The 26,483-nt window shown below is 38.6% G+C and overlaps 2 protein-coding genes across 3 annotated transcripts in view; one reads left to right on the forward strand and one right to left on the reverse strand.

Moving 5' to 3' along the window:
* Positions 1-324: 324 nt before the first annotated feature.
* LOC310834637 (RNA exonuclease 1 homolog) lies at positions 325-21,119 on the forward strand. Of its 2 annotated transcripts, none has more exons than XM_083718549.1 (16): positions 325-666; positions 1,705-3,038; positions 3,428-3,523; positions 4,185-4,392; positions 5,561-5,703; positions 6,750-6,887; positions 9,583-9,697; positions 9,854-9,913; positions 10,373-10,522; positions 10,982-11,095; positions 12,582-12,655; positions 14,954-15,064; positions 15,895-16,010; positions 16,882-17,020; positions 18,241-18,361; positions 20,620-21,119. In XM_083718549.1, exons 1-16 carry the CDS (start codon positions 498-500, stop codon positions 20,709-20,711), a joined length of 3,180 nt encoding a protein of 1,059 aa, XP_083574675.1. In that variant the 5' UTR covers positions 325-497; the 3' UTR covers positions 20,712-21,119. The 2 variants fall into 2 exon arrangements, with proteins under 2 accessions (XP_083574675.1, XP_083574676.1); XM_083718550.1 differs by having other exon boundaries at positions 353-666; positions 3,431-3,523.
* Positions 21,120-21,904: 785 nt separating this feature from the next.
* The window catches only part of TEK (TEK receptor tyrosine kinase), a 47,253-nt gene continuing 42,674 nt past the window's right edge, over positions 21,905-26,483 (reverse strand). The window contains exons 20-23 of the mRNA XM_083718488.1: positions 25,420-25,460; positions 23,882-23,978; positions 23,165-23,264; positions 21,905-22,293 (exon numbers count right to left, since the gene is read on the reverse strand). Coding sequence (XP_083574614.1) covers positions 22,219-22,293; positions 23,165-23,264; positions 23,882-23,978; positions 25,420-25,460 — 313 coding nt within the window. The 3' untranslated portion in view covers positions 21,905-22,218. The remainder of the gene's footprint in view (positions 22,294-23,164; positions 23,265-23,881; positions 23,979-25,419; positions 25,461-26,483) is intronic.

Below are 26,483 nucleotides of genomic sequence, written 5' to 3' on the forward strand. Positions count from 1 at the left end.
ATTATGTCCTTTATTTTTCCCTGACCAAAGAGGCCTGCCCTGTCATTACCCAGAACGAAAGCAAACTACAACTCCCAGCACCTCTAGCCAACCACAATTCCCAAGCTATATAGAACCCAGCACCAAAAACCGAGACCCTTGACAGAAACGCCCAGCCTGAATAAATCCAGTAGGGCGCATGCGCAGGGGGCCTGATACCTCAGGCAGGCTTAATCAGAAGCAACGTGCCTTAAACCGCTCTCGGGGGACCGTTAAACACAGTTGCGAAAGCCACGCCCCGAAAGTGGGTGGGGCTTGCTATAAGGTGGCGCCTTTGGGGAATGAGGGCGGGAGGAGCAGCAGCAAGAAAGAAAGAAAGAAAAGGGGCGGGGCTTCAGTAGCAGCGGCGCGTGGCCTCGCCCCGCCCCCTCCAACGGTTTCGCCCGTGAACGAGGCTTATCCGGGAGCGTTGAGTAGCCTTTTCTCCGGCGGCGTGGTGGGAGGCGGGAAAAGGCGGGATGCTCCCCTCGGCGGGTTACTTCAGGAGCCTCCCTTGCCCCTTCGACGCCCGCGGGTGCCGGCGGCCCCACTGCCAGTACAGACACGAGGCCCTTCGGCGCCGTCGCCGCCTTCAAGGGGAGCCCCCACTCCCTCAGCCGCGGCCGCTGAGCGGCTCTTCCGCGCAGGGTGAGGGAGGGGAGCAGCCGCTGGCGCGTGTGGACGGCGGGCCTTAAATGCGCGTTTTACCTCAAGCCTCCGGGAACCGTGCGTTCCCGCCTTTTCCCCACAAAAGTTTCCCCGAACTGGAGCCTCTTCCCCACGAGCCGGATAAAATATCAAGGGTTGTCATCCCAGCCTGCGCTTTTAAAAAGCGATATTCCTTGCTTTGTGTCTCCTCGTTCAGAGAAATGAAATTGAAAATAGGCCCTTTTTAATTACCGACATCTGTGTTGTGCAGTGCCGGATTTACTAAACAAGCTATCTAGGACCCCCCAAAAAAATTTAAAGGGAAAAAAACAACAACTGGATGTACATTTCCAAAATATAAGATAAAAAACAAATAAAACTTACATACAGCAGCAGTGTTTTGTGTTGTGTAGGCTCCTATGATGTATGTCAAGGGCCCCGCCTGCTGGCCGCTCCCTAAAGTATCACAGGTTTGCTCATTTCTGTATATAGGATGCCTACATTCTGCATGTGCAAATGGCTTTAGATACTTATAGGTCCATAAATTACCATATAGCATATATTCAACACACAAAAAACAGCGACAATTTGTTGTTGATAAAGGACAGCTGGACCTAAAAATTACAGGGCCTCATCAGACCTAAATCTGGCCCTGGTGTTGTGTTAATAGTCTTTTTAACTTCCTTTGGTAGTTCTTATTTCTATGTTCCTGTGTTGCCATGGCATTATTTTTAGGTGATTTGGGATATGGTTTCTTTAGGCACCCCTAAAATTCATTCACTTTGGCTCCTTCGCAGTGTCTTTGTTGAGTAATTCCTAGAGACAACGCACATGGTTTAGATGTGCTGGGTTTTTGTATCGTGTGTCGCTTTAAAGCAATAAAGTATTCCAATGGCCTTCAAAAATAGTTGATGACAGAACTAAGAGTTCGGGCTAAGTTCTGTAATTGTATTCTTTAATGCTCTGTTTACATATAATTGAATTATTAGTGTATAACCTAAGGCTATGGTATTTATAAAACTTTCTTTTAATCAACAGGTCTTGATAAAAATATCCAAGAATTAGAAATGATCAACAAAGCAATTCAATCACTCAAGACTGAAGTTGAAGAGCAGAAGAAACTATTTTGTTACGACTGGGTGCAAGATTTCAAAAATAATGTGATTCTTGCAACAAATCACAACAAAGGAAATAAATCTTTCTCTGATGAAGGTGATGCCTGTAATAGTCCTGTAGAAGTAAAAAATAATGCCATTTCAATCTCAAAAGAATCTAAAAGGTCCAGTAAATATAGTCTTGACCATAGCTGTCCAGCTACTGATCTTGAATATGACCCATTACTCAATTATTCTGCAGATCTCGGGTCTTCTTTGAAGGAAGTAGATAAAAATGACACATGCCACTCTCATTGTAGTGATTTACAAGCATCTATAAAAACTTTTCCAGGTGAAAATAGATTCAGATCCCCAAGGAAGAGATCAGTAAGTTCTTCACCAATAAATCTCCAGGAATCAGATGATGATATGCTTATAATAGATGCCCCACCAATGAATGTATCAAAGAAACCAAGAATAAGCAAGACCTATAAAAAGTGGAATAGAGAAGTAAATGAGATGAGTTTTGGAGCTAATTTAGAAACTGTTCAGAACTCTGGAACATCAGATATTTTAAAAAATTTAGAGGGAGAAAGATCAGAAGTCATCACTGTTGGCCTGCATAGTGTTAATCAAAGTGATGGAAATAAAAGTAAAATAAAAATTTCAGCAGTAGAAAGTGCTTATTTAGCAGATGTCAAAGCGAGTGCTTTGAGTGTAGGAAGCAAATTTCGGACAAAATATTACCCTGCTACTAAAGGCAATAATGTATCTCCTCAGATGAAGTTTGAAATGAACAAAGAAATCTTGAAGGAGGAGTCACTGAATGTTATTTCTGTTAAAGCATGCAATATGACTGAGGAGGTTAGTAATCATAAAACTTTGCTGAAAAACAAAACTCCTACTAACCTATATTCTAGAGGTAGTACAAAAGATAAAGTTACAGCCCTACAAGAAAGCTCTAAAAAAGATCCAGTACCTTTTGGGAAATGGAGTATTCAGCTACATGGAAAAAGCAATACATTGCCTATTAAACGAAGCTGTGTTCCAGTTTTGAGTGAGGACACATTTGTTGAAAAAACTGGCGAAAATTGTACTGATAAAACTATGAAAAAGGATGCCAAGGAAAATGAGATAATAGTATTAGACTCTTCCGAAGAAGATGACGTTGAAGAGGATAATGAACTTTCTGAATCAGATGATACTATGGAAGAATGTCGGAGAATCTTCAATGAGTATGTTGAACATGAAGCACAAAAGGAAAGATTAGCAAAGCAGGTAATTTTGCTTTTCTCAGTTTATTCCTTCCTCCTTGTAAAGGCAGACACAAATTGTTTTCTATTTAATCTTTTTTCTGACCATTCAGCACTTTTTTGGGGGTGTATCAATGCATATTCACTTGGTGAGGATCTGGAATTAACAGATGATAAAATTCCAGCTAATAGCTAGGGGAAAAAGTAGTACTTTGTATTTTGTAATATTAAAGATTGCCTTTGGATTTCCATCCTCTGAAAGTCTTTTTTTAAGTTTCAGGAAGCCACAGTTCATTACACAACTGCAGTATCATGAAAACAAACTGTAATTTGTTGTAATTTTATAATTTATAAACAACAATCTTAATTGTTTTTGCAGTTTGTGTATGGCTATTTTCCTTTCTTTAAAAAAAGCAGGCACTTGCAGTGCAAACGGACGTAGACTCAGATTTGAAGACAAGTATGCTTCCTGGACAGAAGAGAAGAATTGCACACACTGCAAAATTTGATGTGAGTTTCAATCTAGCAGTTTGGGGAAACATTTGCTAGTATTTCATTATGTAAACATGGATATAGGTTAATGGCAAATAAGTGGTGTTAACCTGTTGAAGTTAACGGACCTAACTTAGTCATGTTAATTAATTTCAATGGGTCTACTGTGAGTAGGAGTATCATTAGATACAGCCGGTGGTGTGGGAAACAGTTCTTAATATCTTAAATGAGGTACTAACACTTTGTCTGTTAAAGCATGTTAAACCTGTCAGGCAGGTTCTAAGTTGCATTTTCATCTCTGCATTTTCCTCTCTTTACTACGATTCCAAATGTTGACTTAATTTGTGTTTGTTTCATCAATAGATTGTAGATACAATTTGCATATCACCTTAAAGTTAAGAGCCACCAAACACTAAGATGTCAAGTGACAAAATATCAAATGATACATTGGTGAACAGGTCCAAATTGCTAATGGACAAACCGTTTTCTGATGCAAGGTGCTCTACTTTTAACAGAATGGTATTGATAGTAACTGAAATAGTGACAAAACTGTTTGACCATTTATCTTTATGAAGAGATGGAAATACTGCTTTACAGTCTTGGGGTGTAACTTTAGGGTAGTAAATACAGTATTGCACTTACTGAATTTAGAAATTGTTCATTCTTCAATACTCACCAGGTTAATACCACTAAAGAAATAATTGTGCCTTTAAAAGCACCTCTTCCACAGCGGACCTGTCATTCCAGAATACTGCAAGCACAGCAGCAAGCAACACAAATAACAACTGCTGTTAAAAGTGGTCAAGCTTTTGTTGCTGCAACTTGTGGCCCAAAGAGAACTGCATCTGTAATACCAGCTACTCAGATTCAAAGCATGGGCCCCATAGGTATGACTAAGTAGTATATTACACTTTTGATATTTGTTGAGTTTCATACGAGGGTTTGTGTGAGTTAAAACAAGATCTCATAAAATTTAGCTTTAATTTGCTTCCCAGTCCCCCAGACCAAGAAACCAACAGCAGGGTGTGTAGAGAATGAGTAGTTGATTGTTCCTAGGTTTCTGATTCAGATCAGGTTTCATCAAAACAGCCAGTGTCCATGCATTGATAGCTTAGAATCTGTGAGAGACAAATATGGTGTCTTCCAGATGTTTTCAACAATTCACATCAGCCCTAGCCATGAAGGGGAAAGGGAATAGAACACTGTTCCATGCTATTTGAAAACATGCCCACCTGTGTGTATACAGATGGTATCTGTGACTTTAAATGAAGTGATTGCAAGAAGGTGTGCACAATTGGTAACCACTGTACAAAAGCACCCTGTGGAAAAATGACCCCGTGCATTTCAAAGTCTACATTGCATCTTACAATACTTGTTTTCTCCAAAGCAGAACTGGATTGTTTTTTCCCCCTAGTGTCTTTGATAGAATTAGTGATGTGTGAGGGATGAGCTTCCGTTGCTCGGTCCCTGCTCCTGCCAACCTAGCAGTTCGACAGCACATCAAAATGCAAGTAGATAAATAGGTACTGCTCCGGCAGGACAGTAAACGGCGTTTCCGTGCGCTGCTCTGGTTCACCAGAAGCGGTTTAGTCATGCTGGCCACATGACCCGGAAGCTGTACGCCGGCTCCCTCGGCCAATAAAGCAAGATGAACGCCACAACCCCAGAGTCGGCCATGACTGGACCTAATGGTCAGGGGTCCCTTTACCTTTTTTAAGGGATTTTTTGCTTTATGTACCAGTAATTGCTGTTATATGTAAAATAAATGCCGGTACACATATTCAGCAAGCTGTTGGAAGGCTAGTATTATCAACCAGCAGCATCGAAACCTTCAGCAAACTCAGGTGATCACATGACAAGTTGTATTGTCTGTCATACCTGTGGCAAGGAATGGTCACCACACAAAAGCTGTTCATCCCATGTGACTGCCTTAGTGGTCACTCTGGCATTTACTGTAATCATTCAGCTTCCAGATGAAGTTTAAGAAGATAGTTTGGCTATGTGAAGTGCATTTACAAATGAAGCTTCAAACTACACAATATTTGTCTATTTCAGTTTGTTTAAATGTGTTTGAAGTTCAGCCTGTTGGAACAAGCACTGGCCAAGTGAATGTACTACTTCCTGGAAACGCATTAACATCAGTGCCATGTAGACTTCCCAATTATCCTGTAAAAAAAAATACTCCCATGCCAGTTAAGGTATTTCATATTTTCCTTTGTGTTAAAATAGAGTAAAAGGCTTCTGGGTTTATAGTAAAATTTATTAAGAAGTTATTGGGGGACATATGCGGGGGGGGGAGTTTGGATTTGATATCTCGCCTTTCACTCCCTTTTTAAGGAGTCTCAAAGCGGCTAACATTCTCCTTTCCCTTCCTCCCCCACAACAAACACTCTGTGAGGTGAGTGGGGCTGAGAGACTTCAAAGAAGTGTGACTGGCCCAAGGTCACCCAGCAGCTGCATGTGGAGGAGCGGAGATGCGAACCCGGTTCCCCAGATTACGAGACTACCACTCTTAACCACTACACCACACTAGTGCCATACAAATCTAATTTGAAATGGAGATGTCCTAATAGTATTTTTTTTAATTTAAAAATCAATGCAGTAAAGCAGAGGTGGTTTGTAGGTTGAAGGCGACCAATAGAGCCTTCCCATCCAGTCTACAGCCCCTTCTCTTCACTGCAATGTGTTGTTTAGACTTTGACATAAACTGAAGACTGTTCAAGCCTAATTCTAGTATGAACATTTTTGGTATGTAGGTTGTTTATCTGTGTAAGGATAGTCCTCCATTCCTGTGTGCTGTGACCCAATAGTAAACAGTGCTTATTTTGATTTCATTCAGATTTGAGCCAGGTCAATGGGTGTGTGGGTGGGTGTATGTCCATGTCCATGTTTGCATGTGTGTGAGAGTAGGCCAGGACTCATTTTTGGCCCTGCTGACCTTGATGGGCTGGCAAAGAGGGAATGCAGCCAATGGGATTTAAAGTGTGCACAAACCACCACAATACAGTATATTTAGAGAGATAGTTTGCTGTTGAAAAATATTCTGACTTTGCCATACTCTTGCAATTTTGGGGATAGGATTTGAGGGAGAAGAGTTTGTAGCTATATAATAAGGTATTTGTTCAGAAGTCTTTTCAGTGATTTAGAATCCTTTTCTTTTACCCAAAACAATACTTTTCAATAAGTTTAGGAATGTTATTTCAATTCATGCACGTAGTAAGTTAAATATAAGTTAACATTTCAGGCATCAAGTCGGAGAAGGCCTCCTGTGATTGCTGAGCTGGGATCCAAAGTACCACATGACACAAGGCAACGATATGTCAATTTTTTTTTGGAAGAATTCTTGAAAGTTTGTGCAACAGTCAATGAAGCTTTTGACAAGGTCTGCAGTAGTTTTAAAAAACAATGTAATTTATTTTTTATGACAGTTATATGAATTGTGGATATGTGAAATAAGTGCTGAGTGCTTTGTTGCAAACATAACATGCAGTGTGATCCTGTGTGTGTGTATACTCAAGTGTAAATGCCATTTATTTTGATTGGACTTTTGCTCCTAATGAAGCCTGCAGTGTACTGCAGTTTTAGGCTGCAATCCTAAACCTATTTACTGGGGTGAAAGTTCCTTTGACCATAATGGGACTTGTTTCTAGGTGAACATACAGACGTTTGCAGTGTTAACTGGTACCATATTGGCCTGAATATAAGCCTCACTTTTTTCCCAAATTCAAACTGTGAAAAATTAAAAAGTGCGACTTATATTTGCGACTTGACGATATGCAGCCAGGAGCGTGCGTCAAACAGCGCCCGCCCAGTACATATTCCTCCATCCTCTCCGCCAAGGGAGGAAGGGGAAAGGCCGCCAGCAACACAGCTCCATTCCTTGCTACTCCCAGTATGCAGCCAAGAGCAGTGAGGAATGGAGTGGCTTATATTTGTGTATTTTTCCCCCCTCTCCAATTTTATTTTATTTTTTATTTTATTTTTGTAATAATTTTTATTAAATTTTCAATAAACATTCCACCAAAATTTAACATCCACTTCTCTTCAAATACATCTTTTAGACTTCCCTCAGCATGTCTGACAATTCTCCGTATTATCACTTTTGCTCACATTTCCTAATTTTATATTGCACTTTAACATTCTTAATCTTATCATATTTTTTAAACAATATTTCTATCAGTTATTTTCACAGAGCTTCTTGGAAACAAACAAACAAACGTTAGCTGTTCATCACATACATTTTTTATATACTCTGTAAATTTATTCCAGTCCTCGGTGAATCTTTGGTCTCGTCGGTTTCTAATCCTGCCTGTTAATTTGTCCATTTCTGCATATTCCATCAATTTCATCCTCCATTCTTCTCTCGTAGGCATTTCTTCCTGTTTCCACTTCTGGGCCAACAAAATTCTAGCTGCTGTTACTGCATACAAAAATAACTTCTCATCCTTCTTTCTAATTTCCGTACCTAATATTCCCAATAGGAATGTTTCCGGTTTTTTAACAAATGTATATTTTAACATTTTCTTTAACTCATTATAAATCATTTCCCAAAAACTTTTCACCTTTTTACATTCCCACCACATATGGTAAAATGTTCCTTCCTTTTCATGACATTTCCAACATTTATTACTAACCTTATACATCTTACCCAACTTTACTGGTGTTACATACCATCTGTATATCATTTTCATAACATTTTCTTTTATCGTAGTACAGGCAGTGAATTTCATTCCTTCCTTCCACAGTTTTATCCAATCATCAAATTGAATATTATATCCAAAATCTTTGGCCCACTTAATCATTACTGTTTTAACCTCTTCGTCTTTTGTATTTTTTCTTCTTCTTTTTCTTTTTTCTCTCCAATTTTAAAGGTGTGGCTTATATATCGAGTGTGGCTTATATTTGGGCAAATATGGTATATTAATAAGTTCTTTGAAAATTGCAAATGACTGAAGGTTTAATCTGGTAATAATTCCTTTGATTACAGATGCTTCCACTCTTTTCTATTAACCTATTGGTCTGCTGGGCAAATTTAGAAGATCTTCCTTTTTTATGGGCAGAAGTGATGGGGACTTTCTATATTCATTATGGATTTGTCCTAAAAAGTAAAAGTTCATTCTTAATATTTAATTACTTTACTAAATGTATCTGTCACCCATCAATATTCCTATTTCCAAACAGTATTTGAAAAATAAACATTCCTTAGTAATAAAAAGGCTAAGAATAGAACGCTCATTATATATTATTAAATTGTTACTGCATATTTAACAAAAGAAACCTAAATTGGAGATACCAGGAAATCAACTAACGCAATCTTCTTGAATGAAAATAATTGATTTCAATAAAGAATCTGATTTAAAATAAATTCTGAATTTAAATTGAAGGCGGATATGGTGATTGTACTTATCTCTGAATCTGTTGTGAGACCATCACAATTAAACACTTAATGCGGTGCAAAACTATAGGACTATTTACAGTACATCACTAGTGGAGTGTTGAACTTGTTTCTCAAACTGCATGCAAGCACACATCAGTGCCACACAGAAAGCCACTGATGAAAACCAGAATACCTTTAAAAGCCGTTTGTGATGGAGGGAATGAAAACATTAAATTGGTGCAACTGAAATGGATCTCTTGAGTTGTGACCACTGAACTTTAAATGCCACTTTCTCTATATATATCAGGGGGAAAGGCAGGATATAAATAATATATTATTATATATTTATTTATATCCTGCCTTTTCCCCTAATAGGACTTAAAGTCGCTTACGTATAAAAACAGAACCACTAAAAAGGACATCTGAAGGCAGCCCTGTTTAGGGAAGTTGTTAATGTTTGATGTTTTATCGTGTTTTTAATACTCTGTTGGGAGCAGCTCAGAGTGGCTGAGGCAACCCAGTCAGAAGGGCAGCATATTATTACTATTATTATTATTATTATTATTATTATTATTACTATTATTATTATTTGTTTGGATGCTCTTCCCCGTTACATACTCTGTTCTATTGCAGGGGACGAAGTGCAGGGTAGATGTGCAATTTACAGTATGTATCATACACACTTTTCTTTTTAATGTAGGCATTGAAAGAAGAAAAAGCAATATATGACCGTTGTGGTAGTAAAAATATATACTTGAGCATAGCTGTGAACAAGCTTAAAAAATTGAGGGATCATAGCAGTGTGTCAGCAAATGGTAAGTTCCAATGATGTGGGAAGGGAAAACTGGTAGTTACAATGGACCAATTTTATTTCTCTTCTAAGCACATTTAAATTACGTACATACAATGTTTGTTTGTAGAAATAACTTCGCATTAAAAATGTGAGACATCTGTGCTTTTATTTTGTATAGGCCAGCCCTCAGACAATAAACGCACTACTTCAACTGGCTTTAGAAAAGAAGAAAAAAATGGTAAAATAAAACTATTACTGTCCTTTGAATAATTTGCACAAAGTATTAAAATTCTTTCACAACTGAAGTACTTATAATATAAAAAGCTACTTTTTTCTAGTTCTAATACTCTTTGATTACTTGCTTATAATAAAAATGAAAAGTAATGGAAAAAATTCAGTGCTTTCAAAATGTTTTTATTCTTGTTTTTATTATATATTTTTCTTTTTTGTATTTTTATGCTGTGAACAGTGCTGAGATCTTTGAATGAAAGGTTGTATATAAATTTAATAAATGCTATGACAAAAGGCATATATTTAGGATGAATTTGTAAAGTTTCACAGCATATATAAACTTAACCAAAGAAAAACTAGCTGCTACTGACTACCTATAAGTTAAATCTGAAAATAATTCTGATAGTTATAATATCTGAATGGCAGCTCTTCAGAGTTTTTTAACTGTTTTGTTGGGGTGATTAAGATTTTACAGGAATTACTCTCTATAAACTTCTAAAAGAATATGCTTTGACTGATGAACAGTTGAAGGAAAATGGCTTCCCTGAACCAAATCCTGAGAAACCTGGCAGTGCTGTACTATGCAGTGTCGCCATAAAAGCAGCTTTATCTGACTGTGAGTAAGTGAGAATGGCATGAAAAATCGAAACCCATCAGAAAAATCTTCCTATATTGTTCAAAAAATGCATTCCAACATTAGATTTCATCCACAATGTGCTACAATAAAATGCTTGTAAGTGTCACTCATTGCCAGTACTGTGAATCAAGTCATCCTGGTTAGTACAACTATATATTTTTCTGCTCCTGAACTATCAATTTAACAACTTAATTAATATTGTTTGGATGATTATCCATCTGTTCCATGCATAATTGGAATATATCTGAATTACTCCTACCAAAGTTTTACTATTTTGATCTGTAATTACACAAGTATTAGCAATTCTGCTGCCTGATAATGTGAATGAGAACCAAATCTATTAGATTTCTTGCAGTTATCTCTGATGATTAAAATGGTTTCTGGGGTAAGTGCAGGTCTCAATTCTGGCTTACTACTGGATTGTGTTACTGGTTACAGCTTCCAGAAGAATTTGTTGTCGATGCGGAGAAATATATACTGTAACTTCATCAGGAAGGCATGTTCGGAAAGAAGAATGCAGCTACCATTCTGGCAGGGTATTAAGGCACAAAGGTAAGGATAAACTCCTGTCTCTCCAGACATAGACTGGACATGCCGGTGAGTTTGAGACTACTAAGGTAATGTCCACTGAAGCAGGGCCAGCAAGTTAAATTTTGATTAACAATGGATTAAAAACAGTTTTGCTTGCATTTTTCCTTATTATGCCGCCAATCACTTACCATTAGATACAGACTTTGCACTAATTTGTGGTGTAATGTTCTTAAGCAAGGAGCAAACATTGAGTCTGTGTTATTCTCACCACTTCCTGTCACACATGGTTTTTCATGCTTGTTTCAATATATAACAATACAGAGAACTGTGACTTAGTATTTTAGTAGCCAGGATATTAAACTGGAATTGATTTCAATATTATGCTTAATAAACCAACATCACAACACAGTGCCCCATTTCAGATCTAACAAAACTGATGCTGTGATGGTGATTAAATTAAACCAAAGTTGGCAGCTGAGGGAGGAACATCCAGGTCTGATGCTTCTTCCAACTTTCCTAAATGGTGGTTTCGAATGCCAGGACTGTCACCACCACCAAAAGAGCCCATGTAGGTAGTGTACTTAAAACTAATAAATTATATTCAGCTATTTATGCTTGACTTTGAACAGTACCTCACCTCCATTTTCCTGCTCTTTTTAGTAAAATACATGATGGGTGATAAGGTTGTTGTTTCATATTCTCAGTATAGCTACATTCTTGAGAGAAACTGACACACATTTGTATTGTTACTGATATTATCTTTATTAGTCACTTTACACAAGTGTCTTAGAGAACCAATAATAATATAATAAGATGACATATGAAAAATAAAATAATTTAAAGCAAAGGGAAATATAAAGTAATCAAGCAACTCATATTCAGATGCATATTGCACATAGTAGTTAGTATTTAGTCATATTGCCTCTGATACACACATTTGTAATAAAACTATAATTTCTTTGGATAGTTAGAAATCCAATTCAGTATCCCTTTCTTCAGTGCATGTATATTTGATCCTCGGAATTCAACTTGGTTTTGTTAAACTGATATTTTTTTTAAGCAGAGCTGCTCCCATAGTGTTCTGGTTTGCATATTTAAAATAAATTATGGTTTAATGTAAATGAAAAGTGTATTGGTGTATGCTGCTAAAATTATGGGCGCTTCACACATCCCTCAGTATTACTGCTGCCAGGAAACAGACTGTTGTGTTGTCAAAACCTGGGGTTGTAGTTTCTTTCTCCAAACAAACCATGATTCAAAACCAAAGTATGGTATGTTTCCTAACAGCAGTGAAGGGAATTTTTTTTTCTGATTTCAGCAGTGTGCATCAACTTGTTTGTTCACATTAAACCATTGTTTATTTTAATTATTTGATTGCGATGTGTGAACCAAGTCAGGATAAGAAGATAACTGATAGTTCACAGTACAGTCGATCAAAATTTTAATTTTTAGGATAAGAATTGATTTGAAATTACTCATCTGCTTCCTATTACTTACCCTGTAACAGTTCCGGGTGGTTTGGAAACACGTTACAGTTGTTGCGAAGGAGTGGTAGGATCTCCTGGATGCCAGGTTGCAAAGGTGAGAGTACTCTCCAGTTGCTGTTCTCAAACTTTTCACAACAAACCAACAACACCAGAACAGGCTTATGAATATAAAGAACAATTTTACTAGAATGAGTATAAAACCTCATAAACCAACAAGACAATGAACAAACTAAAGTGAATAACCAAGCCTGGAGATACTAATAAACATAAAATGTGGCACTGTCTCTCTCGTTGCTATACTGGTTATGTATGAAATAAGAATGTCTTAACACAGCTGGAACAAATACAGTGGTACCTCGGGTTAAGTACTTAATTCGTTCCGAAGGTCCGTTCTTAACCTGAAACTGTTCTTAACCCGAAGCACCATTTAGCTAATGGGTCCTCCTGCTGCTGCCGCGCCGCCGGAGCACAATTTCTGTTCTCATCCTGAAGCAAAGTTCTTAACCCGAGGTACTATTTCTGGGTTAGCAGAGTCTGTAACCTGAAGTGTATGTAACCTGAAGCGTAAGTAACCCGAGGTTACAACTGTAGCCATTCACTGGAAGCACAAAGCCACAAACGTGGGAGCAGTTGCCAGAAAGCGTTCTTCAAGAAGCCGTTAGCTGGAAGTGCAAAGCCAAATGATCAATTGAAGCCAAGTAGATGAGACCTGTTCTCTGGATATTATCCAGGTTTCGTAGCAAGCTTCATCAGTCCATAATGCTAATCACTCAACACGGTTCAATAACTGTGCCTGTGAGTACCTTTTGTCTTCAGTGAACTATGTGTTAAGACATTCTTATCGCATACATAACCAGTATAGCAACATGAGAGACACTGCCACATTTTATGTTTATGAGTATCTCCAGGCTTGGTTATGCACTTTGCACTTTAGTTTCTTCATTGTCTTGTGGTTTATGAGGTTTTATACTCATTCTAGTAAAATTGTTCTTTATATTCATAAGCCAGTCCTGGTGTTGTTGGTTTGTTGTTTAATTATTGTTATAACACCTGATACATTTTGTGTATACTCAGACTTTTCACAGCATATATATTTCTCAGGATTTTGTTTTAGCTTTTGCTTGCAGCAACCTGCCTATAGCCACTGATTGGCTGTCTACACAGAGAGGGATTGGCAGGGTCAAGCATGAAAGACAAAGTTTTAAAATCTCCTCTTGAATTCCAGATACAGCTGTTCTGTTAGTCTTGTTACCTATCAGAACTAGAGCAAAATAGGTGACCAAGTTTCCTTCCAAGAAGCTCCAACCCTCCTCCTTTGTGTAGAGCAGGGTGATCCAATGTGCAGCTCAAGGGCCACATGGAGCCCTTGATGGCTTTTTTTTTTGTGACCCTTGGCAACATTTGACACACACACCCTGTGATGCAGCTCTCCCACTGCCTTCCCAAAGCTGGGTAAGCAAAGCTCTGGGCTTTGGGAAGGAGGCTTTGACAGGGTCCTAGAGTTGTCCTACCTGCTTCCCAAAGCCCAATTAGTGCTTTCCCAGCTTTGGGAAGGAGATGGGTGTCAAATGTCGGCCTTGCTTCCTGCCCTGCAGTATGCCACTTGCATGTTCCATATCAAAGTACGCTGGCGGCCCACTTGGTATGAAAAGTTGGGCTGCCTGGGTGTAGTGTGTGCTCTGAATTTTTTCTTGGCCCTAGAAGCAGTTTCCTGAACTGAATATTGGTGTAAGTGTAGTCTTTGGCAGAAGGACAAAAATGTATGCATTTCTGAAGTTCTTATAAGGTAGATGAGAATAGGGGTAGATTTTTAATTTGTTTTTGGGAATTCTGTTCTTATGATAGCATAATATGCTAGAAAACAAGATGGAACTGGTTCTAAAAAAGTGTTGGGGTTCAAGCCGGTCCTCATTTCCTTAAATTTAAATTTGAGAGAGAAAAGCAGTGTTGAACATGCTAAGGGACACTTTAGTTTACACTTTCTGGAACTTGGTCCTGCTATTAAAACAATCTGTATCTTAATGGACCAGTGGCCGATGCTGTAATAGTTTTGCTTTCTGTCTTAAGGTTTAGATTGTGGTCTTCTGTTTAATTTTTTTGCCTCCCTCATCTTGGTTACTGTGTGGGGAAAATGAACATTTGAAATGCATGAAGAAGTAGCATTTAAAATTTAAAAGACAGATAATGAACGCTGAGGATTTCAACTTCATATTCTTTGACATCAACCAGTAATCAAGTGCCTCACAAAATAGTCTATAAACTTCCAAAAGATACTTAGTAAATTTCTAAGGTGAATTTCCAGGAAAGGGAAGTTGGAAATGCTAAGTAATTAAAAGTTACTGAAAATATGTCACTTCTCAAACTAATTTGAATATTCCTTGGTGCTTTGTAGCTCCATGTTCATGATGGCAGAAAAGAAAATATAGATGGCTTTGTGAAGACTTTCATCAAACCACCTCCACTTGATGGAAATCATGGTGTATTTGCGTTAGATTGTGAAATGGTATGCTAAGTTAGGATCCTTTTAAAAAAATGCAATTTAAAGTGCAATTGTGTTTTCTTAGCAGTATGACTTAAGGACAGATGTTATTTGTCAGGACAGGACAGGCTGACTTGAGAAGGAAAAACTGCCTCATAAAATGCACCTGCTTTTGTTGCTCTTCTGAATTGTGATTGGGAACTATTTTCATGGTTTTTATTCTGATTGTATCTAACCCTAGTGTTGCTACATGATGAAGCATGGGTCAAAAACTTTTTAAATATTTTGAAATTAAATAAAATATGTAATCCTGGCAATATACTTCTCTGGGGGTTGGATATTAGTGGCTTTTTGTTTTTGTTCATTCCTTCTCTAGGTATAGAAAGTACAGGATGTATAGGAAAGAGTATAGGATATATAGGATTGTTTAGCAAAAACAAGTACACATTTTTACATGCAGCTACCTATGTATTTTTCTTTCAGTGTAAGAAATTTCTTATAAAAGACGTAGAACTTCCATTGTAAATTAACAGTATAATCTTTTGGGTAATCAAGTAGCTTACTAAGAGGTAACTGATGAATTGAAAACATCTTTTATCATAATAGCTGACAGGAATTTCTAGGAATTTCCCAGAGAAAAATGTTACTTTTAGATTTTAAAGTTTCTAGTATATACCTACACCATGCACTGCCATGATTTTCAATGTAAAAAATATGTTTGCAAAGTAGCAAAGATGTGTTCACCTATCTCCACCATTTCAAAATTAGATTAGTTTTCATTTCAGTTTATTCAGAACATAATCAGGAACTAAACTTAATTATGGAAAATTCTATTTAACACATTTCTCTTCTAGTGTTACACAACACGTGGATTGGAACTCTCCAGAGTGACAGTAGTTGATCCTTCACTTCACATCATCTATGACACGTTTGTTAAGCCTGATAATGAAATAATAGATTTTAATAATAGGTATGTGTCTTATTCAAACACCAAAACATCAAGTGTTTGAAGATAAGTAACTGTGTTTATACTCAACAGAAAACCAGAAATCCTGAGAATAGGTCGGACTCTGCATGAGCTACATGTGAGTGCAATAGGGCTCCTTTGCATTTGCTTCACTCCTCCCCTTGTGTGAGCAACTGAACGAGCCAGATTTTAGTGCTTTATCATGTGAACCCAGGTATATTGTTTCTAATCAACCCAAGATATTAAGCATACCTTAAAGCGTAACTTCCTAAGTGTAATAGCAAATGGCTTCACATCAAGCTAGGTTATGAAGCTGTGTTTGGCTTAATATCTTCAGTTGTTTTGAATCCACAAATTATGATTCTAATCTTCACGTGTAACTGATAAGCTATTATTTAAGTGCTGAAACCCAACTTTGATCAGCTGCGTGCATAAAAGGGAGAAGGAGGAGGCTGTCCTTGTGCATAACTTGGCTCATTAAGACAGGATTTTTGATTAGCATTGCATGTGAATGCTGTCAGTGATGTATAACCCATGGGGTACTTGTATAGCGTCACTGCTTTTTGCTGTAGTATTTCTATAAGAAGTGCATCAGGGCTCTGGAGTTAAGTTACTTATTATTATTTTTTAATTGAATTTTATAAGTAATAATTAAGTGTAGGTAAAATATATACCAGCAGAGAATAGGATTCAGACAAATAATAGACAGATAATGTTATTACTTTGCCATGGTCTGATTCCTTCCCCAAATCTTTCATTCCAAGAGGAAAATCAAAAGTCTTCAGTTGTATCAGTTGTGAGATAAGTGAATCTGGTATTTCTAAAATATTGTCTCCCTATTGTTTTACTTCCTTGACACTCTGATTTGCGTTAGGTTTTCTGGAGTGACGGCAGAAGACATGAAGAGTACTGTAACATCAGTTCGGGACGTGCAGGCAATATTGTTAAACTTGTTTAGTGCAGACACAATTTTAATTGGACATAGTTTAGAGAATGATTTGTTTGCTCTTAAGGTAAATTATACAGGATGATAATATATTTAAAATGATTTGAAATGTTTTGCTTAAAACCTGTTCAGGTTTAACTTCTGTGTACTGTCTAATACTGCACACAGAAGTGCCCTCCTGGATTTATACCATCTAGTGCAGCATTCTGTTTCCCATAGTGATTACCCCACTGCCTCTGGGAAGCCCAGAGACAGAACATGAGGACAATAACTCTCTCTTTTGCGGGTCCAGGTTCACTGGTGTGGTGTGGGTGAGGGTAGATCTAACATGAATTGCAATAAAACAGGATAGGAGTATTGGAATTTAAAGAAGCCATAACTTTTTTGATTACAGATTTCAGCAGGTTTTGGCACTAGGTGTATATCCTGAAATGGACCAATTGTTCCCCAGCAACTGATATTCATAAGCACACTGCCTCTAGTCTTAGAGGTGACATACAGGCATATAGTCATCATGAATAATAGCCATTGATGGGTGCCTGCATACTTGATGAATTTGACTATTTTTTAAAAATAAGCAAAGCTAGTCATCATCACAGTATATTGTTGCAGCAAATTCCATAGTTTAACTATGCTCTGAGAAAGAACTGCTATGGTAAACATGTTACAGAGAATGGGAGGATGGGTTGTGTAGCTTGCTAGCCAGGAAAGAGTCTAGGATGTGTAGTATGAGGCCTTTTATAACCTTCCCCCAAATCTAGTTAAAATGCCATGTTGGGCCAAAATCCAAACCCTTGTGAGAGTACCTTGCCCTTTCACCCTCAGAATGGTCAGGGCTTCCCAGCCATTGGATGCTATGCTACTGGAGAGACATGGGAATAGTGCCACAAGGTAGCTGCAGCCTTTTCACCACTTCCCAATGGCATTGCTGTGGCTCAGAGGCCCCTGTGTGAAAAAGTTAATGTGATGCGGTTTTTGTTGTTGCTTAGTCATTTAGTCGTATCCAACTCTTTGTGACCCCATGGACCAGAGCACGCCAGGCACTCCTGTCTTTTCACTGCCTCCCGCAGTTTGGTCAGACTCATGTTTGTAGCTTCAAGAACACTGTCTAACCATCTCGTCCTCTGTCATCCCCTTCTCCTTGTGCCCTCAATCTTTCCCAACATCAGGGTCTTAAAGCTTTAACTGAAGCGATAGCGTGTTTTTTAACCACAAGAATATTTTAGGTGGCATGACACAATCCAGTTTGAAGTGTCACTGAATCATCCAGCTTTGTTTCTTTTCCAGCTGTTTCATAATAAGATTGTGGATACATCCGTAGTTTTTCCTCATCGTTTAGGCCTGCCTCATAAAAGAGCACTTAGAAATCTAATGGCTGATTATCTCCAAAGAATTATTCAAGATAATGGTAAGACCTGACGAAAATGACAATGTATTTTACAGTTAATGGAGAAGAACCAAGAAGCAAGCAATAGCTATGTTGTCACTCAGACTTTCCAGTTTGATCCAGTTTCCCAAAATAAGGATTGGATTGGTCATGTGCCTTGTTTGATCACTGGAAGCTGAGTGTGTGAACTGACTGCATTGAAAATAACTGTCTCTGAGGTGATATTGAATGACATGAAATTCTCCCTGTGATGTCAGGTCTCTGGTGTCTATTCACACATGTTAATCATATCTCAATTGCTTATTTTAAGTTATGAGCATGTGTATCTAAAAATCAGCTGTAAGTTCACAAGAATTAAATAGTATGGGCTGTGTATTAGAAGAGATTCACAAGCTGTCCTCTTTTCCTTAATTCAAGAAACTAGTGGCATGTGACTTCCCCTGGTATCATTAAAACTAATCACACAGATACTACACATTTAAAACTTGGCCAGAGGCATGCCGTAGCAGAGGGTAAGTTAGCTGGTTTCCTCAGTGATTTTAAGATCTTAAATGTAAATTAAGACTACAGATGTATGGGATTACACATAAACTTCTTGTAGGATTCGTAAGTTGAGCTAGAAAGTGGAAGAATGCACAGAGAATATGTACTATTAGAACAAATATCACTCAGAAGACAGCTTTCAATCCTCTCATCATTTTCAAGAGCTACACTGCTAAAATTGCAATAGTATTAGTGGTTTCATGTCTAGCTTGTATAAATCTTTGCTCAACTGCAGCACTGTCATGCTATTAAAGCATCTTCACCCGTTCTAAATAGATGGTGAGTTATTCACCTATACATAATGCATGTTGTCTTTTTAAGTCTCGTGGGGTTACAGTTACAGAAAAATAAGGCATATAATCACACATGTACTTTACAGTTGCTCCATTACGATGTAATGCTGGAGTCATCAGGAGTTCAAAAGCCTTTCTTCAGGATTCAGAGCTGGAGTGGGGAACTGGTGGCCCTCCAGATGCTGTTGTACTACAACTCTCTTTAGCTCAATCAGCATGACGAATGATGGGAGTGAGTCCCACAACATTGGGAGGGCCAAAGGCTATCTGTACCTTCTGAGTTGCCCCTTTTGGAGCCCTAGAAAAGATATTCAAAGCCTATCTAGCACTTGTTTTACGGGCTATGCTATTTTTCAGTATTAGGCCCTGAAGTGTATTTTGCTGCACAAACAAATTCTTATGAACTGACGAGCTCCAATCACACATGAAGTTCTAAATAGTGAATGATCTGCTGTTATGGAACACGTATGTTTGGGCATAGCCTTGCATACAAATGCTTATTTTAAAAAATCCAAAAGTGATGTAGCATTAAAATGTGTACTACCTGTTTCTTGCATCTGTAAACTTTCCTCTGCTTTTCCTTACAAAACTAATACTTTGGAGTGAAAGGTGTCTGATTGCTTCAAGTGCCAGCAGTATCAGCTGCCAGTTGGCAGCTTTTGATCTAGTTGGGCATGGGTCCTATTCTGTGACAGATCTAGATCATATTGTAGTGTGACTGAAATATGAAACCTTGAAACAAACCTATTCAAGTTTCTTCTGTAACACTGTGACATTTTTTCTATACTATTATCCACCCTCAATACAGTTAGGCTGTGTACACATTTGAAATAACAATAATTTTATTATTTATACCCCACCCATCTGGCTGCACATTCTTTCCCTCAAAGAATTATGGGCACTGTACTTTACCCCTCCCAGAATTACAGCTCCAAGGAGCAAACTATAGTGCCCAGAACTCTTATGAGGGAAAGAATGTGCGTTGAGGAGACAGTGTACAGACTGCCTTAGCGATCCATTATCTTCAAGATAATTTTCAAACTTGCTCTTTTAATGGGTAATTTTGGAAGCAAATGCAAATACCGTATTTTTTGCTCTATAAGACTCACTTTTTCCCTCCTAAAAAGTAAGGGGAAATGTGTGTGTGTCTTATGGAGCGAATGCAGGCTGCGCAGCTATCCCAGAAGCCAGAACAGCAAGAGGGATCACTGCTTTCACTGCACAGTGATCCCTCTTGCTGTTCTGGCTTCTGAGATTCAGAATATTTTTTTTTCTTGTTTTCCTCCTCCAAAAACTAGGTGCGTCTTATGGTCTGGTGTGTCTTATAGAGTGAAAAATACAGTACTTGAGTTTATTACTACAACCATTAATGTTAAATATTCAGTGCCAACTTTCTAATCTTTTAAATACTATACATATTCATGAATGTTATTTTTTTTCTAGTTGGTGGTCATAACTGTAGTGAAGATGCAACTGCTTGTATGGAACTTATGCTTTGGAAAGTAAAAGAGGATACTAAAGGCAGAAGATATTGATGCTTTGCAACAACAGCCTTTCTTCATCATTGCCTAGTGAAAAGAGTTTTCTGCCCCTGTTATTGTCCTAATTCAAAGTACTGTGATAAGTATATGCACTAGTTAGTTTTGCTGGAAGTTTGGGTTAATGTTATTCAGGATTATGATATTTTTGTTCAATATAATATTAGAGTTGATTATGGGAGCTTTGTGCTAGTCAGAATTGTTAATGTAAACAGCGAACATTTCCCAATTTTGGCAGTTTGGAAAGAACACTGTACTTATTTTCTTTTTATGAAGAATCCTGTACTTATTTTCCCTTTATGAAACTTCTCTGTGTCCTAAGCAAAAAAGTTGTTTTCTGGCTGTCATTGTCTGCTGAAATAAAAACTCAAAAAAGCTGATATAAATAAAACAAATGTTAAACATGCAGTCCATTCATTTGGTTAGCAGATCTCTCTAGCAATTGCATAGGTGGCCATAGGTAAGCAATTTGTCACTGTCACTGCTTTATGGCTTTGATCTATTTGTTAATCTTATGGAACAAAGTAAGTTAAATTGCAATTAGAGATTAAAGGCAGCAGTGAAAATGTAATTTTTATTTTTAAATAAAGAGTCAAAGGCTGTCCATTACTGAAATTTCTGTCAAGTCTATGTTCCAGTTCTCAGTTGTATATATCAGCTTGAGATGAGCATACAGCACTACTTAAAATATTTAGCTAGTTAGTCCAGTGAGCCTAGGAGAACAACACTGGATCATCCAAGCTGGACTGGAGCAAGTCTCTCACTAACTTTTAGGAAGAATCTAAAAACATTCCTGTTCACCCCATATATTTGATGGCTAGAAGGTCTGTTAAAGGCCAATCCTGAAATAACCTATGATTCTTTTAAAGCAGTTGTAAACTGTTTTCAGAAGTTTAAATGGTTTTTTCTTATTCATGTGTGTGTCACGCAGGACTCCTTCAGGGAGGGACATGATAAAAATTTGATAAGAAAATAAGCAAATATACAATATTTGAGAAGATGGGTGCAGAAAGAACACCACGTACTACAACACAAATATACATGACAAATCACTGTCTCCTTTACATTCCTACCGTGTTTTGTGTTTTGCTTGCAGTGGCTCACAGGATTGGCGGAGGTTAAGTATGCAGTGTGACTATATTGCTTGCAGTAAATTCCAACATTATAGGGGAAAAATACATAACAGTCTATGAAATGTAAAATGTATTTATTTCAGTCACTTTCCAAAAGGTGTATGTGTGTGTGAGTGCATGTATAGGCAGACAAAAGATTTATATAGATATATATAGTGCACATGCACACAATACACATAAACACACAAACATACCTATGTACACACATACATACACATTCCTACAGCATACTGATTCAGGACTCACTCAAAAAGTGTGTATATAGCTAAGAAGGTATTGTACAGAAAGCGTTCTATGCAGTTTTGTACATCAGCACATTTCACCTTCCTTTGAGGTTGCTCAAAACGATAAATAACTGAAGATTTTCCATCTCAAGCAGCTTCTTCCGCAGAACAGTCAATGCCTGCATAGGTGAACTTCTCATACAGGGTTGTATTCACATAAGTCTGGAATTACAATTAAGAAGAATAGGCTCAATATTTTCTCTTTGCCCTCAGCAATGCATAGAAATTTTCTGTGTTACAGATAACATCCAGCTCCCAAGCCCAAACTGTCCTTTTATCCCTAATGTGTCACAAAGAGCTGCACTGGTCACGACTGGAAAACAGTTTTAGGCTACCAGTTTATGCCAGGCTACCAGTTTATGCCAAGGACCTTCAGCTGTTGTTTGGTTAACAAGTTGCTTTGACCCTGATCGTGGACTACAACAACAATTGTCGGGTGGCAGGTATCCTAGCCCTAGTTGATGCTTTTTCTTTCTCTTAAAAAAGCAAACCTATTTTAAAAAGATACTGTTGATGCTCCTGCTGATCAGACCCTCCTATGTCAGGACATAACCTATAAGCTGCAGACCAAGGGTTAGACCATCTGACAAAAGTCTCCTTTAGAACCTGGTGATGTACAGCAGCTCTAGGTACAGTCATACTTTGGTTTTCGAATGGAATCCGAAAACCAAGGCGCAGCTTCCGATTGGCTGCAGGAGCTTCCTGCACTCAACTGGAAGCCGTTTTAGACATTCGGGTTCCAAAAAACATTCGCAAACCAGAACACCTCTAGGCTTACAGCATTCGGGAGCCAAAACATTTGAGTCGCAAGGCATTCAACAACCAAGGTACGACTGTACACCCAAATAACTCATCGCATTTTATGTGAAGAATCATATGTGAATATGGCCAAACAAACACGTGCAAAGTTTTCACATGGGACAGGAGCTGACCAGAGGGGAACGATTTACAGTGGCAACCAAGCAGACCTGTGAGCTGGGGAGCTGAGTAATGCTTTTTTGACCCCAACCTGACAACCGTGATCATCTTTTACCTTTCTTTCTTCCAACATTCTGTTCAGTGATACGAGTATTTGGGCAAATGATGGCCTCTCATAAGGTTTTTCTCTCCAGCATTGTCTCATTAGGTCATAACTGAAGAAGAAGAAGAAGAAGAAGAAGGTGGTCATTACAGCACTTGAATCTCTACAAATCCACAGCAAGCAGCCCAAAATTTAAAAGTGGGAGGCGATGATTGTGATAGCAAAAAGCAGAAAAGTCAGGCTTTCCAATGTCCCTGGAGTAGAAACACGAATGGCAAGAGGCTGGGGGAGGTTTTCCTGGACAAACGGTCTTGTTATTAAAAGAAGATGTAAAAAAAAACCCTCACAAGTCATTTCAACAGGCCTTAAAGCAAGAGAAACAGTAGGTCAGGTGTGTGTAGGGAAAGGCATGAAGCTTTCTCTTGACCTATGTGAAACATTATCAAAACAGCAAAGCTGTGAACACAATCAATTGACAGATGAAATTGTGGTTTCTGCTCCAGGGTAATCACTCTAGAACTTCAACTTCTTTCATGGTTAGCAACTTCCTTCTGCTTTCCAAACTAAATTGGTCAAAGTATAATTAATTCTAGGAGTCATCTCCTAACTTACCAGAAGCAAATTGCCCCATATTCAACACCTGTCAATGACAGATGCATTTTCTAAGAGAGGTTGTCAGCCAAAGAGGGCACAGGGGAAAAGGGCATCTAGTGAGATTGAGTTACTTACACCTCATCATCGCAGTTGAGAGGCTTCTCCAGTCTGTACCCTTGGGGTAGTTTCTCATAGAGTTCTGCACAAGTCATCCCACAATATGGTGTCCCTCCTAGAACAGAAGATTCAACAGGTCAGTGTCCTAAGGATGCTTGGGGGAGAGGACGGAGGACTATGCACAGGGTGGGCACCGCTTTGCCACGATCTTGGCACTGTTTGCCCCATGTTCCTGGCTGCATACCGTAAGGTCGCAAATATAAGCTGCACTTTAACTTCACGGTCAGAATTGGGGGGGGGGGGGAGTGAGGCTTATATTCAGGCCAGTACAGTATTATTGTTAGGGGTGTGTGCAGGAGCCAGGCCCTGTGACCAGTAGGACTTTGCAGGCCTGGGGCCTTCCTAAGTTTGTTCTGAAGAGGCAAGGTGCGGCCACACAGATGAGGCCGATTGGTAACTCACAGCAGCTGGTGGCAAGAGCCGGGAAGGGATATAAGGTCAGCATTTCCCTTCGGCTCTTTGCCACAGCAACACGTTCCCTGCCTTGCTGCGTTTGGTTCCTTGACTCCTTGCTTCTTGATCCTCAGACCCCTGACTTTGTGACTCCTTGCTTCCTGACACTTGGACCCTTGGCTACTTGACTCCCGGCTCTCTGACCCTCGGACTCCTGGCTTCCTGATTCCTGGCTTCTGGACCCCAGTTCCTGCTCCCACCCCGCCATCTTGTCCCTGGTCCCGATGCCCCCAGCCGGGACTTTGATTGCCTGTGAACCGGACCGTGACAGTTAGCAGTGAAACCACAATAGGTAATTAGTCTAGGCATGGTCTAAACAACTGTTGCACCAAGCCCAGTAACCATGTATTTGGTAAAAATACTATATGTAGTTGTGGGTTAAGCCAATCAGGGTCACCCAGTAGCTTCAGAACTGACCAAAGAAAACACTTTGCACAATACATAATCTGCTTACAGAACTCCTTGCCCCCAGAGATAGTGATGGCACTGAGGTCTGATGGATTTGAATAACGACTGATTTGTATCCTTTTGTCACTCCATATTATACTTCGTCAATCATATATGGCCGAGAACTCTCACAAAGGGCTTTAGCTGTGTTATTAAGAATTTACATAGTGCTCACAGACTTCTTAGTGGTTTACAAGTATAAAAACCAATTACACAAACATTATGAATGTCCATAATTAAAACAACACAGCAACTAAAACGGGAGAGACTCGGGTAGAGAGACAGGTGTGTCTTCAAAAGCTAGCAGGATGCCAATACAGTTGGGGCTTCTTGCATTTTGGCACGATAAAGTTTCACCCTTTCAAACGTACCAAGACCTGCTGGCTTTCATAGTGAAGAGGTCAGTGATTGCCACTGAGCGATTCTAGCTAAATTGAATCTCCATGTTCAAAGACAGTGTATCTTTAAAGAATAGTTGCTGGATGTAAGCAAAGAAATTACTGCAATGGACAAAATGGACCCTTGTTCTGCTCCAGCTATGCTGTTCTCATATTCTTAACCAAAATAATGATGCCAAAAGCACACACATTACTTACCTAAGCTAACTATTTCCCATAATAGCACGCCATATGACCACCTATGAAAAGAATAAAAAGAAAAGCTGTAACAATTGTACAGTGGTACCTTGGTTTGCATATGACTTGGTTTGCATACGTTTTGGATTACATACACGTCAAATCTGGAAGTACATGTCCCAGTTTGCAACCTTTTTTAGGATTACAAACCATATATTTTTATTATGAACAAATTTCTTTTGGAGGCCCCATTGGCGAAAGCACGCCTTGGGTTACAACCTGTTTTGTTTTACAAATGGACTTTCAGAACAGATTATGGTTGTAAACCAAGGTACCACTGTATTTAGAAGTACTGGGTATTATAAAATATCTAGTGCTAGTTAAACAGGCACACACCTATAATTATTACAGCTAAAATCAGGTCCAAGATATTTGTGCCATTACAAAAAAAATTCATTTTGCCTCCCCCTTCCCTATTTTTATTATGAAGAAGACAACTAAATACAAAACCACAAATAAACCTCAATGTGCTTGAAAATAAGTTGGTTTTTTCCAGTTAAACTGGCATGAACACATCTATTTTAAAAGAAATGAAGCAGAAGTAATAGAAATAAAAGGACGCAATCGGACAATCGCTTCTTAAAATGTAAAACCTTTGCCTTTCTGTAAACATGCTGATACAGGGAACTTGCATAGCATTTAAAGGCTCAACTTCTGCTCTGAAAACCATTGCTAACAGTGTGATGGTTGACAAACATTGTATGCTATCCTAGAGAAGGAGACCAATGGTAGTTGGTCCCAGCCAAGTCAATGGAATGTCCAGGTAACCAATGGAATATATGTTCCCATTTGCATCATATGCTAGACCAGGACAGGACCTCTCCATGCTCTAATCCACTAATGGAGAAAATCCATTGCTACAGCGTCTCAGATAGACCTGTCAACCAGCCTCTGCTTAAAACCTCTAACACAGGGTTCCCAAACTGCGGTTTGTGGGCTGCCAGTGGTCCACAAGCTTCAATCAGGTGGCCTGAGGCATTAAATATCCATATTGATTTTGTTAAAAATTGCATTCCATTGCATTA

The sequence above is a fragment of the Podarcis gaigeae genome (genome assembly GCF_964106915.1).
Source record: "Podarcis gaigeae genome assembly, chromosome: 17".
Lineage (NCBI taxonomy): Eukaryota > Metazoa > Chordata > Lepidosauria > Squamata > Lacertidae > Podarcis > Podarcis gaigeae.

What these genes read in the sequence shown, in the direction of transcription:
- LOC310834637 (XM_083718549.1), top strand. Translation starts at nt 498, where the DNA reads ATGCTCCCCTCGGCGGGTTACTTCAGGAGCCTCCCTTGCCCCTTCGAC. An exon ending in CTGGATGCCAGGTTGCAAAG is followed by an intron (nt 12,656 to 14,953) that starts GTGAGAGTACTC and finishes GGTGCTTTGTAG; the next exon opens with CTCCATGTTCATGATGGCAG. An exon ending in ATGATTTGTTTGCTCTTAAG is followed by an intron (nt 17,021 to 18,240) that starts GTAAATTATACA and finishes TTTCTTTTCCAG; the next exon opens with CTGTTTCATAATAAGATTGT.